Raw genomic sequence first — 20,425 nt, 5'->3', positions numbered from 1 at the left:
AAATATGAATGATCTTTGTATAGCAATATTATAGATTTAAAAGGTATAGAAAATTAAATAGAATCTGCCCTTTGTTGTGCTTGAATTCCTAATTCAAATTTGCTTTGGTTCTTTCTCCTCAATATAAAGTTCAGTTGACTGAGAGTCCTGGTTGGGAAGGTACTGGATGATCAAAGTGTAAAATTCTATCAGGTTCCAAAAGAACAGGACTATATTGAGCCCTTATCCTTTGAAGACAGTAAAGGATTCAATGCCAGAATGATTGTCTCTAAAAGTACATAATTTTTACTTGAGGGAGAAGGAGGAAATCATTGTTTCACAGACATAAACAATAAGAACATTCACTTTTGTAGAGTGACTACTATATGCCAAACGCTGTTCTAAATGTTCTGATACCCAGGATCTTTTTTACTCTTCACGGCAGCCTGATGAGGCATGTGCCATTATCATCTCTACTTTAGAGATTTTAAAACTCAAGCTCAGAGAAGCTAAGTAGTTTTTCTAAGGTCTCATAAGGTCAAACCCAGGTCTGCTCAATTCCAGAGCTCAGTTACTCAACCTCTGATACCACCCACCTATAAATTGTGTTACCCCCAGTTGCATAGGTGAGACAATCAACCACAAGAGAAGCATAGATTATAAATCAAAAGTCCTAGGTTCAAAGTTCAGCCTATACGGTAACTGCTGGGTGACCTTGAACATGCACTTGATCACTCTGGACCCTAGTACTCACGTCTTTCAAAGGAGGGCGTTGGACCAAAGTTGCCATTTCTCACTGGTCCTCAGAGCCCTGCTGCCCCTCAGCAGCCCCACTAGACAGAATAGTGCCCCATTTTCTTTTTTCATACATAAGAGTTCCACATAGAATGTTATTTTAGGGGGGAGAGGGGAGATTGTTTGTACAAAAATAAATTAAAAGTAAAAAATAAAATAAAACAACAAATAATCAAATAACTGCCTGAGTCTCCTGTAGGCCTGAGATTTTATGACACTAGAGATTTTATTTTTCTATTTCAAAGGAAGAGACATGCTCTTGTTTTTTCTGTTGATCAAAGATATTACTTTCCCACCCAGGGGAGCCATTCAGGCATCAGTACAGACTTTGTGGTGGGAAGGGACAATTGAGTATTTTGTGGGCTGATTAATGTGTCACAAGCTTTAAGTGCTGAGGGACCCAGATAAGTGAGCAGTTCAGTTAGTTTCACTGAAAACCAGCACTTGTCTTGACTGATTCCAATCACAATTCTAATATGTGCTGTTGAGGGAGAGGAGTTCCCACCCTACCAAGTAATTCTTGGACACCAGCTGGGTGTCTTACAATTCAACTCAAGAGAGTGTCAGATCCTGCAGGTGCTTCTGATTGGGTTAAACCGGAGGTTCTCATGACCACCTCCTTAGTTTGATTAATTTGCTAGAGCAGCTCGGAGAAATATTTTGCTTACTAGATCACTGGTTTATTAAAAAAGGATATAACTCGGGAATAGCCAGATGGAACAAATCCATAGGACAAGGCATGGGGAAAGGGTGTGGAGCTTCCATGCTCTCTGGGTGGCCACTCTCCGAGCACCTCCATGTGTTTATCAACCTAGAAGCTCTCCGAACCTTGTCCTTTGGGTTTTTATGGAGGCTTCATGACATAGGCATAATTAACTAAATCATTGGTCATTGGCGACTGATTCAACCTTCAGCCCTCTCCCCTCCTAGCAGGTGGAGGGTAGGACTGAAAGTTCTAACCCTCTTATCACACAGCTGGTTCGCCAGGCAACTGCTTCTCAACCACCTCCCCACCTACCCAATCCCCCTCCTTTAAGTGCAATTTAATGTAAGTCATCTCATTAACATAACATGAGACACCTTTATGCTCTCATCTCTTAGAGTTCTTAGGAGCTGTGTGCCAGAAAAGGAGACAAAGACCAAATATGTATTTCTTATTATAAATCACAATATCAGTCTTTTTTTCCCCCACAGAAAAGCCGGTGCTTCAGAGCCGACACTCTCTAGATGGCTCCAAACTTGTGGATAAAGTTGAAACTGCGCAGCCGCTGTGGGTAACGTTAGCACTGCAAAAGCAGAAGGGGTTTCGGGAGCAGCAAGCTACTCGAGAGGAAAGGAAGCAAGCCCGGGAGACTAAACAGGCAGAAAAGCTCCCGAGAGAGAACGTGAGTAGCCTGGTCTTCACCTTCAACCTTGCCTTTCTCGTGCTTAGCTCTCTTTCATGGTTGCAGGGCTTAAGAAAGAAAGGTTAGCTGGGAGTGGTGTCGAATACTTAGGAAGGGTAGAGCAATAAACAGATTGACCACTATTAAACTAGGGATATGTTTTCAGTTAGAAATTTGATTCAGTTTCCTTATGCTCAAGGTAACCTGATTTGGCAGAATTAACAATATAATTAGTAGCAGTGATCCACGTACACAACAGTTATGTGAGAAATATGAGGAATGATTATATCTGAGCAGGGAGTTGGGAGGAAATCAGGAGTCTTGCTCCGTGGCCCTGATTTTATCATCAGTTTGATGGGACTCTTCTCAGAAAGTAGTATTTTTTCTTTGGGACATTTGTACTGAGCTGCTCCACAGTTAGGGCCCAGGGTTGAGTATATATTGGTCCCAAGTGCATTCTGGCAGCTCCTTTGGGTGCAGATGATGAAGACTGGCAGGAGGAAGCCCCCAAGGCCTTGCACAGCAGTCTTTCCATGTGCTTAGGTTGAAAACACACTTTCCCTGACTTTCTCTGCCCAACCAGGTCAGTGTCAGCCTGCAGCCTGGAAGCAGCAGTGTGAGCCGAGCTGGTTCCCTGCACAAGGTCTCTGCTCAGCCAGAAGAGAAGAAGCCAGAAGAGAAGAAGCCAGAAGAGAAGCAGCCAGAGACAGCAGTGTCCAGGCTCGAGCGCAGAGAACAGCTGAAAAAGGCCAACACTCTTCCTACATCTGTGACAGGTAGACAGAGCAACTCCATTTCTATTTAACCATAGTTACAGGTTTTTCTTCTTAGAGCATACTGTATTTCTTCCAGCTTAATAATCAGTACAGCATTTTACGCATTTCAAAGCACAGGTTTCGTAACCCCATTCGTAAACTGATAAAGCTCATCTGGTAAAGATTCCCAGAAACTCACCCACCCTCAGTGGTATGATGATAAATGTTTAACAATCAGCTCTTTGGGGAGTGGAGAGACTTCTGATTCGTAGTATTTGCCATGAGCTGGGGTGTAAATATTCCCACCGTGGCCAGTTTCAAGCTACCAATTTTCAACTGATTTGCTAAATTCCTAAACAGTTAACAAGGTGATATGAGCCCTCTCCAGGGTCCCAGTGCCTTTAGTCCAGCAAAACTGGGCTTATTAACTTGCTGTAGCAGGGGAGACTGCATACCATCAGAACCTCTAAAAGGAAGAGACATTTGGGGAAAAGGCTGAAGTTTAGGTGAAATTTAGATGAGCAATATTTTGATATGCTCAAAGCAAAGCAAGGGCGAGGGGTATACATGAAGGGGTTGAGCTCAAGCCCGGGATGAAAGATAGACTCAGGGCCCTGCTTCCTTTGACACTACAAAGTTAAAATAAATGTTTGGAAGCTGTATCTGAAAACCTCTACCTGGAGCTCGGCACCTGGGTTGGAAATGGAAGCTGCTTTTCTGAATCAGTGACCCACATGGCTCAGATGCTCCAGGGAAAAGTGGGATGGTCTCTTTTACTGTTGTGATTTCAAACAGCAAATTTCTGACCCAGCTGTGACTTTAGAGAACAAGGTTGCTCAGCTCTAAGTTCCTGATGTAACAACAGCAGTGTTTATATGTTCTTGACACACAGGAGACGCATAAACATTTTTTAATTCTTTATCCTGTTAAAAGGTAAAATGATTTAATAATGTTTCTAGCTAGTTCTTTATTACAAATCACTTGGATGATGGATGAATCTAAACAAATTTCCTCCAGGGGTAAATAAAGCATCTGTTTTCCCCACTGGGCAGCTCTGTGGACACTCAAGCTCCAAAACTAGGAATTTTTTGTGCCTTGGTGACCTGCTTGCTGAAGTCTAGAAATGTAAAGAGGTCTCACTATAAAAGCTATATTTACTATTTGGTGAGAAAACAGTTTTTTCGAAGACCGCTTTGGAACACTGTACAATTTCTCAAGAACCTCCAAGGGTATATCATTTCATTTTATCTTATACCCAGGAATTAAGGTTTCTAAACATCATATGAGTATGTCAGAATTCATCCAAAATAAAGTGAAAGCTCCAAAGTCAGGTCAGAGAGATTACACCTTTCTCTTCCTGATTTCTTAGAAACACCAAAGGGTTAATGCAATTCAGAGTGGCTCGCTTAATAAAGCAAGCCTTCCTTCTGAGGTATTTGTCTTTTCCATCAGCCTTTCCTGAGTTCTGCTATGTGTGGGCCATTGCCACAGCCACTAAATATGACCCAAGGAGAAGATGGGAACCCTTACCTTAAGAAGCTTCTAAGGTCTGGTAAAGAAAGTGATATGATACACAGGAATTGCTAGACAAGACTGGGAGTCCTAAGAGCTGTCTGGGCTGTGGGCCTGAGGGGGAAGGGACCCAGGGCATGCTTGGTGGCGGCAGGGGCTTTTGACCTCACAGCTGGATAAATTGAAACTGCTGGTTTGAGTTTTTCCTTCATGAAATTGACTGGTTATAACAAATTTTACCTTTTATTTTTTATTATGCAGGCATAGCTTTTGTGCACAGAAAAAATTAGACTTCTAGAAATTCTCTGAAATTAGAATCAACTGCAGTGTGATCACTATAATTTTGTACATAATGGTTTTCTTTCCCTAATTCTACTCACCAAATATACCCAGTGTTTCACTTGAGTTTTCCTTTCTGAATCCCATACCTCTGATAAATCAAAGCGTGGCTCTGACTTATACCTTTCTCCTTTTCCTTCAAAATGCAATCCAGTGGAGATCTCTGATTCAGCTCCCCCGGCGCCACTGGTGAAAGAAGTCACAAAGAGGTTTTCTACCCCAGACGTTGCCCCTGTGTCAACAGAACCAGCCTGGCTAGCTTTGGCCAAAAGGAAAGCCAAGGCCTGGAGCGACTGTCCACAGATTATTAAGTGAAGAGTGACTCTTGTCCATTCCTGTTGTTGCCAGTTATCGGCAACTCTCTTGCCCTTTTTATTTATTTATTTTTTTATATGAGGTAAAGAAACCAAGCTAGGGAAAAGAAGCATGCTTTCTAGGCTCTAAAATAATGTTTAGAAACCGAACTGGTGATGTTCCTTGTAAAGAGTGTATTTGCACAACCCTAGGTCCTGGTGCCTTGAGCTCCTTGCAGTTCTAAAGAGAAAATTCTGTCCGAAGGACCACATGAAGCAAAACCTCCAGACTAAGAGCTCCCCGGGAGAGCCTGCCACACTCATTCCACAGCCCTTCCACACGTATACACCTGCACACCATTCGGAACATGCACGTTTGCCAATCTCTGTAATGATATTTTTGAATCTGTACTCCCAGTTTCTTTTTTCTAGAACATTTATCTTGCCATGTTTGGGGAGTTTTCTACTTTTTTCTACAATAATGGTGAAAGGATCATATATAGATAGAAATAAGAATGCCCATTTTCCTGAATCCAGTGAGTAATTGGGAACTGTGAGGAAGAGTCTAGCTCCCAACTTGTGGTCATGTCTGGTTTTCATCAGTTTTCCTCACCCTAAAACTGTGACACAGAAAGCGAATCCATTCACATTTCCACTGCACTGTTGATCTACAGGCCTCACTATACTAGTGCTCTCCTTAAGGACATGTTAAATGTTTGGCCGAGCTGGCTCCCAGGGGACATTTTTATTTAATATAGTAAGGAAAGGAAGCCACAAATTCTGAGAATCCCCATCTAGTACAGTGGTTCTCATGATGTCCAGGTTCCATCCCAGGCCTCCTGTGAGGACAGGGCTATGAATATACATTCTGGCAAAAACTCTTCAGATGAATTCTGATATATCCGTAAGGTTGAGAATGTTGGTATATACCGCTTCTACTGTAATCTAGTTTTTAAAACTCTGACGGGGAGACATCTCATCCAAAGAAGCAAAAGTGAGACGGGAAAAATAACAAAATCTCCTCAACCAGCCATTTAGTATAAAATATAAGAGGCTATTGACTTTATATGTCTCTTGTCTTTAGGAAAAGTTAACAGGACGATAAGATTTAGAGGCTTTGTACTAAGGACTTCCTACTGGAAGTTTGCTTCTTTACCGTAATCGAGCAATTCATATTTAGAGTCCAATGTTCAGTAGCACTTATAATATAGAGCATTCACCTTGCTACCTTTGAAAAACATCTCAGCTTTAAGTGGCCTTGTTATTATACACATGTAATACAAAGAAGGGACTTGGCAATTTAAAAGCCACATATATTCACTAATTTCCCTAAATCCTCTTTACATGAAGCAGACATACAGCAAACCCACACATTGCTGGCACTAACTTTAAATTCCACAGTTTTGGCATATTCCCATTTTCTTAGCTTCCGACTCCAAAATATAAGTACAAATCCTTTGCCCAGTGCAGAGGGAATTACTTCCTTTCCCCCTCTCCTATAAAAACACATTGTATTAGTATGCATCATTATTTTCCTTTATGCTCACTCAATAGGCAATGTGTTGTTATTCTGTCATTTACTTTAAAGGATGACAGCAAAGTTATTTACCATGTAGAAGGCATTTTTGTTCTGGAAATGGTGGCTCAGCCTCATGGTAGCAGCTGGCACGTGTGGTCAAGTGGGTAGTTGTACTCTTACAAGTTGGACTCATTAGATATACTGGACTTTCTGACCATTAAGAATTGAGGTAACTTTTTTTTTTAATTGCTATGGAAAGCAATTAATATTCCACTGCATGTTTTCCACACGATGTTCATTTCTAAATCAGATATGTAGGCATTTGTTAATTTCAATGATTTCCTCACTAATATACTACTTTTTAATAGGAATTTTTCTACCTACAGCCCTGGAATTACAGTGCTATAATTCTTCTAAATTGATTTATTCTTTCATCTCAGCTTTGGAGATGTAATCATTACTGAGATGTATCACAGTAATGGCAAAAAAAAACAAGCAAAGAAATCAGATCATTAACAGAGTGGTAGATGAATCCACTCTATACTGATTCATCAACCACCAAGCCCATACAAAGTAGGAGAAATACCTCAGTTAAAAAGTCTCCATCAAAATCTTTAAAAGGAGATTATACTGAGGAAAGCATAGTTGCAGCATTTATTTCCAACAATTTCTAAAGGTTATGTGTTTAATATTTCATATAAAAATTACTCCAAATTTGCACTAAATACCAATGAAGTGTTATTTTGCTTAAGTTATGTTGCAGTCTTTTCTGATCAACAAACTATGGGGGAAATTCTATAAAAACATTAAAAATTCAAGACTTTTTTTTAAAAAATGAATGATTGCTATGTTAAATACACAGCTTTTTTTTTTTAAATTAAAACAAACATATACTTCTCCTGGCAAGGTTACAGATGATTAATCTCTGTTCATAGACATATATATATACACACATATATGTGTATATATGTGTGTATATATATATATATATATAAACCTAGAGTTTTTTGTTTACTTTTTAAATTTTTCAAGTGCAATTGTTTCTTATATATTAATTACTATTAAATTATCATTTTAGCAAGTTACCAGCAAATTGTAGTATGTATTTATGGTCTCTTCTTGTGATGTTTAGTTTAATTGCTTATTTTAAAGCAGAAACATTAGAGTTACAAGTGTCTTGCAATATTTTTACCAACAATAAAATTAAGTGAAACTTAACCATGAAAATACCATAGTGTGATTTTAATGTTATTTTGAAATTTTGGTTGTATAAAGTTTAAATGTATCTGTCCATTACTGAAGGACAAAGATCTTTCAATAAAAAATAACCACAAAATCTTCAGCACAGATGGAATTTCCTTTTCAAGGTGACATTTTTACTAATTTCAAGCAAGCGCGTATTTACATAGATTTTGTTAAGAAAAATTTCAAGGCATTTTCTATGATGCCTTATATTTTTCACTAAGTATTTTTGGAGAAAAATAATGAATAGGGGCAAATAAAATGTTTCTCTCAATTCTAAGTTGGAATCTAATGGTCTATGTCAGACAATATGATCCTACAACTTCCTTAATCAAAGTGTGGGCCATGGTACAGCAGCACAGGCATGAGCTGAGACCACATGAGAAACACAGCTTAGGGCCCCAGGCCAGACCTACTGACCCACACGACTGGCCTAGGCCGGAGTGAGTGATGTGAGTGAGGTACTTGCCTTGGGTGCAAAAACGCAGTAATCAAGATAAATACTATTTTGGATGTGTGTCCAAGATGGAGGTATAGGAGGATACTGAGCTTGCCCTCTCCCAAGAGTATATCACATATATACCTATATTTAGAGCAATTTCTCCTGAGTTACAACTGAGGGCCAATTGAACAGCTTTTGCATTACAAACAAAAGAGACCACCTGGAGAAGGTTGGAAAGCCATGAGAGCTCTCCAGGAGCTGAGGGAACCATCCAAGAGCAGAGGATCTGGTGAGCGCTATTGTTTACATTCCTCTGCCCTTGGAGTGTGGGCGGGATTTCTATCCAGCTTCTCTGGCTGGCCTGCAGGGCCACCGTAGCTCATCCCCAGCCACCACCCTGACCCCAGAGCTAGATCCGGCGGGATCAGGAGGGTGCCATAGCCCACACACATGGGGCCTCTACACTCAGAGATTGATCTAGCGGATATGGCAGGGCACTAATGCATGCACTTATTGGACCATGTGCACATACAGGCTACCCTGCCCAGAGAGAGTACAGAACTAGCAAAACGCTGTGGTACCCACACGTGAGATTACCCTGCGTGGAGAAGGTGAGGAACTGGTGTGGCAATGCTGTGCAGGCATATAGGGCTTCCCTGTCTAGACAAACTGTTCAACTATCAAAGTACTGTGGTGTGTGCACACAGGGCTGCCCTGTCAGGGGTAAGTATAGAACTAGTAGGGTGCTGCAATGCTTAAACTCAGAGTAGCGCCATCCAGACCAGGCTTGGGCAACAGGCAAAGCGACGGTGAGTGCTGCAGGCACACTGGACAGCCCCACCTGGATCCGAAGGGCAAGGAAGCGCACACCCACCATGCTGCCCACCTAGAACTAATTCCTTCTGGCCAGGTGGCACATCAGACACCTCATGTGCCCACCCTACAACCAGTCTGCTGAAACCATTCAGCACAAAGTCTACACAGAGGCTACTTTTTCAAGACTAGGAGAGAGAGCTATTTCATCTAACTCATAGGAACAAACACAGAAAATAAAAACAAAATGGAGTGACAGAAGAATATATGTCCCAAATGAAGGAATAAGAAAAAAAATTGTAGAAAAACACTCCAATAAAATGAAGTCAATGAATTTGCCTGATAAAGAATTCAAAGAAATGGTCATAAAGATGCTCAACAAACTTGAGAAAATAGAGGAACTCAGAGATAACTTCAACGGAGTTATAAAATATAATAAAAAGCCATCCGAGATGAAGAATACATTAACTGAAGTGAAAAATATATTAGAAGGAATAGACAGCAGCTTAGTTAATGCAGAACAACAGATTAGTAACCTGGAAGATAGAATAGTGAAAATCACCTAATCACAAGAGCAAAATGAAAAAAGAATTTTTAAAAATGGAGAAAGTATAAGGGACTTCTGGGACAATGTCAAGTGCTCTAACATTTGCATTTTAGGGATTCCAGGAGACAAGAGAAAAAGGGGCAGGAAGTATATTTGAAGAAATAAAGTCTGAAAGCTTTCCTAATCTAGAGAAGGAAACGAACATTCAGGTCTAGGAAACACAGGACATTTCAAACAAAATTAATCCAAAAAGGCCCACAACCAGACATATTGTAATTAAAATGGTAAAAGTTGAGGATAAAGAAACAATCTTGAAGGTAGCAAGAAGAAAAAAACATGTCATACAAGGGAAAACCTATAAGACTATGATTTTATAGCATCAACTTTACAGGCTAGAAGGGAGTGGCAAGAAATATTTAAAGTATCGAAAGAAACCTACAACCTATAATACTGTACCCACCAAGGTTATCATTCAGAATTGAAGGTAAAATATAGTTTTATAGACAAGCCAAAACTTAAGGAGTTCACTACCACTAAACCAGCTTTAATAGAAATGTTAAAGGATCTTCTTTATGCAGAAAAGATCATAACCAGAAATAAGAAAATACAGTAAAGAAAAAAATTTCACTGTTAAAGGCAAATATATAACATGATGAATTAACCACTAAAAAGTTAATATGAAGGTTAAAATACAAAAGTAGCAAAATGAGCTATAACTAAATAGGGAATACACACACACACACAAAACAGACAATATAATGTGAAAAACAAAAGAAAGGGGGAGTAAAAATGTACTGCTTTTAGAATGTGTTCGAACTTAAATGCCTACCAGCTTAAAATAGACTGCCATAGATATAGATGATATATGTAAACCTCATAGTAACCACAAAACAAAAACCTACCAATAAATATAAACAGAAAGGAACCCAAACCAAACACTAAAGAAAACCAGCAAGTTAAGAGGAAAGAGATCAAGAGAAGAAATGAACAGAGAACAACAAAAACAACCAAAAAATTAACAAAATGGCAATAAGCAAATATCTATCAATAATTACTTTAAATGTAAATGGATTAAGTGCTTCAATCAAAGGACACAGGGTAGCAAAATGGAAAAAAAAAAGACCCATTTATATGCCGCCTATGAGAGACTCACTTTAAATTGAAAGAAACACAGACTGAGAGTGAAGGAATTTATATATATATATATATATATCCATGGAAATGGAAATGGAAAGAAAGCTGGGGTAGCAATACTCATACCAGACAAAATACAAAATAGACTTTAAAACAAAGAATGTAGATGTAGAAAGGGGCAAAGAAGCACAATCCAAGAAAAGGACATAGCTCGAGAAGAGGTTGTAACAATGTACTTGGGAGCACCCAACTATATGAAACCAATATTAACAGACATAAAGGGAGAAATTAACGGTAATACAATAATAGTTGGGGGCTTTAATACTCCACTTGCCTCAATGGCTAGATCATCCAGACAGAAAATTAATAAAGAAATAATAGCCTATATGCTACATAAGACCAGATCAACTAAATAGACATTTATATATTTCTGGAGATTACATATTTTTCTCAAGTGCACTTGGAACATTTTCCAGGGCAGACCACATATCAGGTCACAAAAAATTCAAGAATACTGAAATTGTATCAATCATATTTTCTGACCACAATGGCATAAAACCAGAAATTAACTATAGGAAGAAAACTGGAAATAACAGAAATAGAGATTAAACAACTTGCTACTAAACAACCAATAGATCAAAGAGGAAATAAAACAGGAAGTCAAAAACTTCCTTGAGACAAATGAAAATGAAAACATAACTTTCCAGGATTTATGAGCTCCAGCAAAAGCAATTCTGAGAAGTTCATAGGTACACAAGCCTACCTCAAGAAACACAAAAAATCCCAAATAAACAATCTAACTTTACATCAAAGAAACTAGAAAAAGAATAAACAAAACTTGAAGTAAGTAGAAGGAAGGAAATAATAAAAAACTTGTCAGAAGTAAAATAGAGAATTTTTAAAAATAGAAAAACATTGCTGATGAATATAGATGCAAAAATCCTAAACAAAATACTAGGAAATAGAATACAACAATATATTGAAAAGACAATACATCACAATCAAGTGGGATTCATTCCAGGGACTCACGGATAGTTAACATACAGAAATCAATCAATGTGATACACCACATGAAAAAAAAAAAAAGATAAAAAAATCATATGATCATATCTAAAAAGGCAGAAAAAGCATTTGACAAGATATAACATGCATTTATGATCAAAACACTCAATAAAATGGGTATAGCAGGAAAGTATCTCAACACATAAAAGCCATATATGACAAACCTTCAGCTAATACCATACTCAATGGTGAAAAACTGGAAGCTTTTCAAGATTAGGAAAACAAGGATGCCCACTCTTGCTACCATTATTCAACCTAGTACTGGAAGTCCCAGCCAGAGCAATGAGGCAAGTAACGAAATTAAAGGCACCTAAACTGGGAATGAAGAAATAAAACTGTCACTATTTGCAGATGACATGATTCTCTAAGGACTCCACCAAAAGACTATTACACATAATAAACAAACACATTAAAGTTGCAGGTTACAAAATCAATATCCAAAAATCTGTTGCATTCCTATATACTAAAAATTAAATAACAAAAAGAGAATTCAAGAGATGACAGAAAGAAATCTAACTATGGGTGGTGAACACACAATGCTATCTATAGAGATATATATATACACATACATATGTATATATATACACACACATATGTATGTCTGTATATATACATACACATACATATATATGTGTGTATATATATACAGACATATATACACATATGTATACATATATATGTATATATATTTTTTAAAAAAGAGAGAATTGAAGAAAACAACCCCATTTACAATTCCAACAAAAATAAAATAAAATACCTAGGAATAAACTTAGCAAAGGACACAAAAGACCTGTACACTGAAAAGGACAAGACATTATTGGAAAAATTAAAGAAGACACAAGAGGTCAGAAAAATAGTGGAGAGACGTCCCCAGATCTCTTCCCTTGAAACAACAAGCTGAACATCTAAAACTCAACCGAAAAAAAGCACCCAAACTGCACACCAGGACATCTGAGTGTAGGATCTACACGTAAGAGCTACCATGTGTCAGAACCCCATGTGTTGGGTGGTAGACTGGGAGAAAAAAAGAAGCTGCCTCTCGCAGCCACCAGAGCTTCCTGTAGGAGGAGAAGGAGGGGAGAAAGTTCAGCAGGTTCCCTGAACAGTCCTGCCTAGGAGAGCCGTGAGCTCCACGTGGCCCGTGGCAGTGTCTAGGCATCAGGCACAAAGCAGAGAAGCGGTTATGGCAGAGAAATGGGGATGGCAGAGAAATAACAGTTGATTTTTAACAGCCGCAACTGCAAAACCGAGGCAGAGCCATAGCCCCCATCCCCCAACACAGAGGACCCCTCCCTCCATATCCTCCAAGACCAAACATCATGGAATTCCAGGGGAATCAGAGCAAATGCCATCAGAACTATTGCTAACACTGACAGGGACTGAGGCTGAGGGTAGCGAGTGTGATTAAACATCTATAAGAAAAAAAACAGCATTATTAAGGCTTTAAATAAAGCAGGGATCCAAGAGGTTTAGATGTTACCTACTGGAAACCAAAAGAAAAACACCTTTTTTTTTTGCAATAGGCTCAAGAGAGACCTTTATATATAATAAATCTTTTTTTCTGGGAAAAAAGCAGAATATACTTCCATTAATGCCCAGGTGGAGAAATAGTCCATTAAACGTCATGAACAACCAAGGTGACAAGGCATCTCAGAAAGAAATAGAACAATCTCCAGAAAATAAACTTACATAGAAATATGTTACTTAAATGACAGAGAATTCAGGATGGTACTTCTGGAAAAACTCAAAGAGTTCTGAAACAAATCATATTAACAATTTCTGGAACAGAAAAAAACAACTAGATGAGCAGAATGAGTTCTTTAGCAAGGAGATTGAAACCCTCAAAAAAGAACCGAATAGAACTTCTGGAGTTAAAGAACACACTGCAAGAGTTGAAAATGAAATAGCAAGCTTGGGAAATAGAGTCGACCAAATGGAGGAAAGGATCAATGATATCGAAGACAGAAATCTAGAAATAAATCAAAAGGAAGAAGAGAGAAACTGAAGAAGGAAAAATAATGAAAGAGAAATTCCAAGAACTAGCTGATACCATCAGGAGCATAAACAAGAATAATGGGCATTCTTGAAGGGGAGAAAAAGATGCAGGAATTAGAAAGCATTTTCAGACAAATAGTTGATGAGAATTTCCCAAATCTAAGGAATGAGCTGGAGCTTGGAATTCAAGAAGTCAACAGAACATCCAATTATCTCAACCCAAATAGGCCTTCACCAAAACACATTGTATTAAAATTATAAAATCAACGACAAAACAGAATTCTCAGGGCAGCCAGGGAAATGGCTGTAAGAAGACCTCATATTTCAATAATCACCCTAAATGTAAATGAACTGAGCTCACTAATAAAAAGGCACAGAATTGCAGATTGGAACAAAAAAAGAAAACCCAACCATAGGCTGCCTCCAAGAGACACATCTCACTTCCAAAGACAAATATAGACTCAAAGTAAAAGGGTGGAAAATGAAATTTCAAGCAAATGATATTCAGAGAAAAGTGAGAGTAGTGGTGCTAATATCGGATGAAATAGACTTCAAAATAAAAAAAGTAAAGAAAGATACTGAGGGACACTTCATAATGATAAAGGGAATTATGTACCAAGAAGACATAATATTTATTAATAACTATACTCCCAATCAGGGAGCCCCAAAATATGTAAAGCAATTACTAACAGAACTAAAGGGAGAAATAGACCAAAACACTATCATAGTAGGGACCTAAATGACCTACTGTCATATATGGACAGATCATCCAAACGGAAAATCAATAAGGAGATGACACATTAAATGACACATTAGACCAACTGGACATAATTGACATTTACAGAGCCTTCCATGCCAAAACAGCTGCATATACATTCTTCTCTAGTGCACATGGAATGTTCTCAAGGAACGACCACATACTGGGACACAGAGATAGCCTCAACAAATATAACAGGGTTGAAATCATACCAACCATATTCACTGATCATAATGCTTTGAAACTAGAGATCAACTGCAAAAGAAATCAGGAAGAAACACAAACACATGGAGATTAAACAACATGTTACTGAAGACTAACTGAGTCAGAGAAGAAATAAAAAGAGAGATCAAGAGATACATAGAAAGGAATGATGACAGTACAACATATCAAAACTTTTGGGACACAGCAAAAGTGGTCATAAGGGGAAAGTTCATATCATTACAGGCTTATCTCCAAAAACAAGAACGAGCCCAAATAAACAGCCTAATGGTTCATCTTAAAAAACTAGAAAAGGGATAACAAATGAAGCCTAAAGGCAGCTGAAGGAAAGAAATAATCAAAATTAGAGCAGAATTAAATGAAATTGAAAACAAACAAACACAAATAATAGAAAAAATAAATGCAACAAAGAGCTGGTTCTTTGAAAAGTTGAATAAAATTGACAAAGCTCTGGCTAGACTCACTAAGGAAAAAAGAGAAAAGACAAAAACAAAATCAGGGATGAAAGAGGGGAAATTATGACTGACATCACAGAAATACAAAGGATCATGCAAGAATACTATGAAAAAGTATATAACACCAAATTTAATAACCTAGAAGAAATGGATCAGTGCTTAGAAAAATACAATCTTCCTGGACTGAATCAAGAAGATCTGGAAAATCTAAGTAGACTGATCAGCAGTATGAAAATTGAAACAATCATCAAAAACCTACCAAAAAGTAAAAGTCCAGGACCAGATGGCTTCACCAGTGAATTCTACCAAACGCTCAAAGAAGATTTAATACCTATTCTTCTCAAACTCTTCCAAAAAATCAAAGAGGAGGCAATACTTCCCAACACATTTTATGAGGTCAATATTACCTTGATACCAAAACCTGGTAAAGATAACACAAAAAAATGAAAACTACAGACCAATATCACTCATGAATACAGATGCAAAAATCCTAAATAAGATACTAATGAGCCAAATACAGCAACATATTAAAAAGAGTATACACTATGATCAAGTGGGCTTCATCCCAGGGGCACAGGGATGGTTCAGCATATGCAAATCGATTAATGTGATACACCACATAAACAAATTAAAAAATAATAATCATATGATCATATCAATAGATGCAGAAAAAGCCTTCAACAAGATACAGCATCCATTTATGATCAAAACACTTAACAAAATTGGTATAGAAGGAAAATTCCTTAACATAATAAAGGCCATATATGACAGACCCTCAGCCAACATTTTACTTAATGGTGAAAAACTAAAAACCTTCCCTTTAAGATCAGGAACAAGGAAAGGCTGTCCACTATCACCACTGTTATTCAATATAACATTGGAAGTCCTAGCAAGTGCAATCAGACAAGAGAAAGATATAAAAGAAACCCAAATAGGAAACAAAGAAGTCAAACTGTCACTATTTGTGGATTCTCTATATAGAAAACCCTAAAGTCTCCACGAGAACACTACTAGAAACAATAAGCAAATACGGTAGTCTCTGGATACAAAATCAATGCTCAAAAGTCCATAGCGTTCCTATACTTTAATAATGAAGCAACAGAAAAAGAAGTTGAAAAAATAATGCCTTTTGCAATTGTAACAAAAAGAATAAAATACCTAGGAATAAATTTAACGCAACAAATGAAGGACCTATATAATAAAAATTATAAGGCCTTATTAAAAGAAATCGAAGAAGATACAAAGAAATGAAAAGATATTCCGTGTTCTTGGATTGGAAGAATCAACATAGTTAAAATGATCACATTACCTAAAGCATTATACAGATTTAAGGCAATCCTCATTTTTTAAAGAAATATAATAAAAAATCATCAGATTTGTATGGAAGCACAAAAGACCCCGAATTGCCAAAGCCATCCTGAGAAAAAAAGAATGAGGCTGGAGGGATCACCCTGCCCAATTTCAAATTATACTACAAAGAAACAATTATCAAAATGGCATGGTATTGGCAGAAAAATGGACACACGGACCAGTGGAACAGAATCAAGAGTCCAGAAGTAAACCCATATTTATATGGGCAAATAATTTTTGACAAAAATGCCAAAAGGATACAGTGGAGAAAAGAAACCCCTTTCAATAAATGGTGCTGGGAAAACTGGAAAGCCACCTGTAAAAGAATAAAACTAGACTGTTGTCTATTACCACACAGCAAAATTAACTCAAAATGAATTAAGGACCTGAATATAAGACCTGAAACAATAAAATGCATAAAAGAAAACATAAGAACTAAACTCAAGGGCCTTGGACTTAAAGAGGATTTTATGAATTCGACCTCAAAGGCAAGTGAAGTAAAAACAAAAATAAATGACTGGGACTACATCGAACTAAAAAGCTTCTGCACAGCAAAAGAAACTATCGACAAGGTAAAGAGACAGCCATCCAAATGGGAGAATATATTTGCAAGCAACAACTCCGATAAGGGCCTAATATCCAAAATATACAAAGAACTCATGCAACTCAATAACAACAAAAAAACAAATGATCCAATGAAAAAATGGGCAGAGGATCTGAACATACACTTCTCCCAAGAAGACATACAAATTGCCAACAAACGTATGAAGAGATGGTCAACATCACTAGCTATTAGGGAAATGCAAATCAAAACTACAATGAGATACCATCTCACACCTGTTAGAATAGCTGTTATCAACAGGATAAGTAATAACAAATGTTGGAGAGGATGCAGAGAAAAAGGAACCCTCATACACTGCTGGTGGGACTGCAAATTGGTACAGCCACAATGGAAAACAGTATGGAGGTTCCTCAAAAAACTAAGAATTGATCTACCATATGATCCAGCAATCCCTCTAACTGGATATTTACCCCAAAGACTTGAAAACCCACATCTGAAAAGATGTCCAGTACATAGAAACAATCAAAGTGTCCTACGATAGATGATTGGCTAAAGAAGCTGTGGTACATATATACAGTGGAATATTATTCAGCCATAAGAGGAGATGAAATACTGCTATTTGTGACAATATGGACCTCGAGATAATCATGCTAAGCAAAATAAGCCAGACAGAAAAAGTTGAAAATCACATGATATCCCTTATATGTGGGATATAAACCTAAAAGCAACAAATGAACGGGACAAACAAACAGAGACTAATGGACATGGACAATAGACTTGTGGTTACCAGAGGGTAGGCTAGGGGTAGGTAGACGGGATAAAAGGGGTCAAAATATGTGGTGACAGAAAGAAATCTAACTATGAGAGATGCGTTACACCACAGTGTAAACATATATATGCCTCACTGTTAAAGTGTACAGCTGAAACTTATTGGATTTTGTTAGTCAACGTCACCATAAAAAAAAAAAATTAAAAGTTATGCAAATGGCTAAGAGGTACATGAAAATGTGTTTAACATCTCTAATGATTAGGAGAATGCAAAATTAAAACCACAATGAGATATGACCTAACTCCTGTAAGAATGAGTATTATCAAAAGGACAAGAGATCGTAATTGTTTACGAGGATGTGGAGCAAGAAGAACCCTTTTGGCACTGCTAGTGGGAATGTAAACTGGTGCAGCCACTATAAAAAACAGCATGGAGGTTGCTCATAAAATAAAAAATAAAACTACCATATGATTCAGCAATCTCACTTCTGTGGGATTTGTGTGTGAATCACAAATAAAATTAAATCACATTCTCAAAAAGATATCTACACTCCAATGTTTATTGGAGCGTCATTCACAAACATGGAAACAACATAAAAGTCTGTTGACAGATGAATGTATAAAGAAAATGTGACATGTTAATAATTTTTCACCTATGAAAAGTATATCATAACATTTGCAACAACATGGATGAACACTGAGGTCATTATGTTAATAATGTTATAAACAAAAGCAACAAACAAACTCATATAGTGAAATAAGTCAGAGCAAGACAAATACTGTATGATCTAATATATAAATCTAAAAAAATTTCAAAGTCAAACCCATAGAAACATAATAGATTAGTGGTTGCCAGAGGAGAGGGTGGGTGGGGGAAATGGGTGATAGTGATCAAAGGGTACAAACTTCCAGTTATAAGACGAATAATTCTGGGGACCTTTTAACGTACAAGTATGGTGACTATATTTAACAATACTCTATTGTATTCTTGAAAGTTGCTAAGCAAGTAGATGTTAAATATTTTCAATTGCACACATACCCCAAAATGGTAATCATGTGAGGTGATGGATATGTTAACTAACTTTATTAAGGTAGTTATTTTGCAGTATATATGTATAACAAATCATCGCATTGTATTTTTAACACAATGTTATATGCCAATTATATCTCAATAAAGCTGGGAAAAAAGTAAAAAACAAAAACAAAAACAAAAAAAAGAAGGACACAAAGAAGTGGAAAAATATTCCTTGTTCGTAGATTAGAAGAATTAACATTGTTTGAATAGCCATAGTACCTAAAGCAATCAGAATTAAAATCTCAGTGTCATTTTTCACAGAAATAAAACAAAAAATCCTTAAATTTGTATGGAACCACAAAGGACCCCAAACTGCCAAAGCAATCCTGAGGGAGAAAAAAATAAAAGCCAGAGGTATCATACTCCCTGACTTTAAACTACGCTATGAAGTTACAGTAATCAAAAGAGTATGGTATTGTCAGAAAAACAGGCACACAAACTAATGGAATAGAATTGAGACCTCAGAAGTAAACCCACACATACATAGGCAACTAATTTTCAACAAAGGAGTCAAAAACATATAACGGAGGAAGGAAAGTTTCTTCAATGAATGGAGTTGGGAAAACTGGAAAGCCACATGCAAAAGAATGAAACCAGTATGCTGACATCATACACAAAATCTCAAATAGATGAAAGACCTGAAAAAGAAAATACATAGAAGAAAACAGTTACTAAACATATGGATCTTGGTCTCAGAGGAGTTTTTATGAACTTAACCCCAAAGGCAACGGAAATAAAAAACAAAAATAAATGAAACTACATCAAACTAAAAAAGCTTCTGCTCAGCAAAAGAAACCATCAACAAAAGGTAAACAACCAAATGGGAGAAGATATTTTCAAATGATACCTCCAATAAGGGACTAATATCCAAAACATATAAAAAACTCATACAATTCGACAATAAAAATACAGTTCAATTAAAAAGGGGCAGAAGAACTGAAGACACTTTTCCAAGGAAGATATACAGATAACCAACAGATATATGAAAAGATGCTCAACCTTATTAGCTATAAGAGAAATATAAATCAACACCACAATGAGATACTACCTCTTACCTGTTAGAATGGCTATTATCAATAAGACAAGAAATAAATGTTGGAGAGGTGTGGAGAAAAGGGAATCCTGGTGTGCACTGCTGATGGGAATGTAAATTGGTACAGCCACTATGAAAAACAGTCTGGTGGTTCCTCAAAGAATCAAGAATAGAATTACCATATGACCCAGCAATGCTTCTTCTGGGTATCCACCAGAAAAGTTTAAAACTTATTTGTAAAGATTTTTGTACCCCTATGTTCATTGTAGTAGTATTCACAATAGCCAAGCATGGAAAAACCTAAGTGTCCTTTGATTGATGATTGGATAAAGAAGATGTAGTACATATAAACAATGGAATACTATTCAGCCATAAAAAAGATGAAATATTA

General features: G+C 37.1%; 1 protein-coding gene across 11 annotated transcripts in view; it reads left to right on the top strand.

Annotated features, from left to right (window-relative positions):
- The window catches only part of CRACD (capping protein inhibiting regulator of actin dynamics), a 230,569-nt gene extending 222,470 nt beyond the window's left edge, over window positions 1-8,099 (top strand). For 10 of the 11 annotated variants that reach the window (XM_036227914.1, XM_036227913.1, XM_036227910.1 and 7 more), the window contains 3 exons: window positions 1,969-2,159; window positions 2,743-2,935; window positions 4,920-8,099. In XM_036227914.1, coding sequence (XP_036083807.1) covers window positions 1,969-2,159; window positions 2,743-2,935; window positions 4,920-5,080 — 545 coding nt within the window. In that variant the 3' untranslated portion in view covers window positions 5,081-8,099. The remainder of the gene's footprint in view (window positions 1-1,968; window positions 2,160-2,742; window positions 2,936-4,919) is intronic. The other variant, XM_036227912.1, reaches the window with a different exon arrangement.
- The last annotated feature ends 12,326 nt before the right edge of the window (window positions 8,100-20,425 follow it).

Source organism: Rousettus aegyptiacus, unplaced genomic scaffold, assembly GCF_014176215.1.
Source record: "Rousettus aegyptiacus isolate mRouAeg1 unplaced genomic scaffold, mRouAeg1.p scaffold_m13_p_10, whole genome shotgun sequence".
Taxonomy (NCBI): domain Eukaryota; kingdom Metazoa; phylum Chordata; class Mammalia; order Chiroptera; family Pteropodidae; genus Rousettus; species Rousettus aegyptiacus.
The sequence above is the reverse complement of the archived record's forward strand: the minus strand, read 5'-3'. Positions and strand labels throughout refer to the sequence as shown.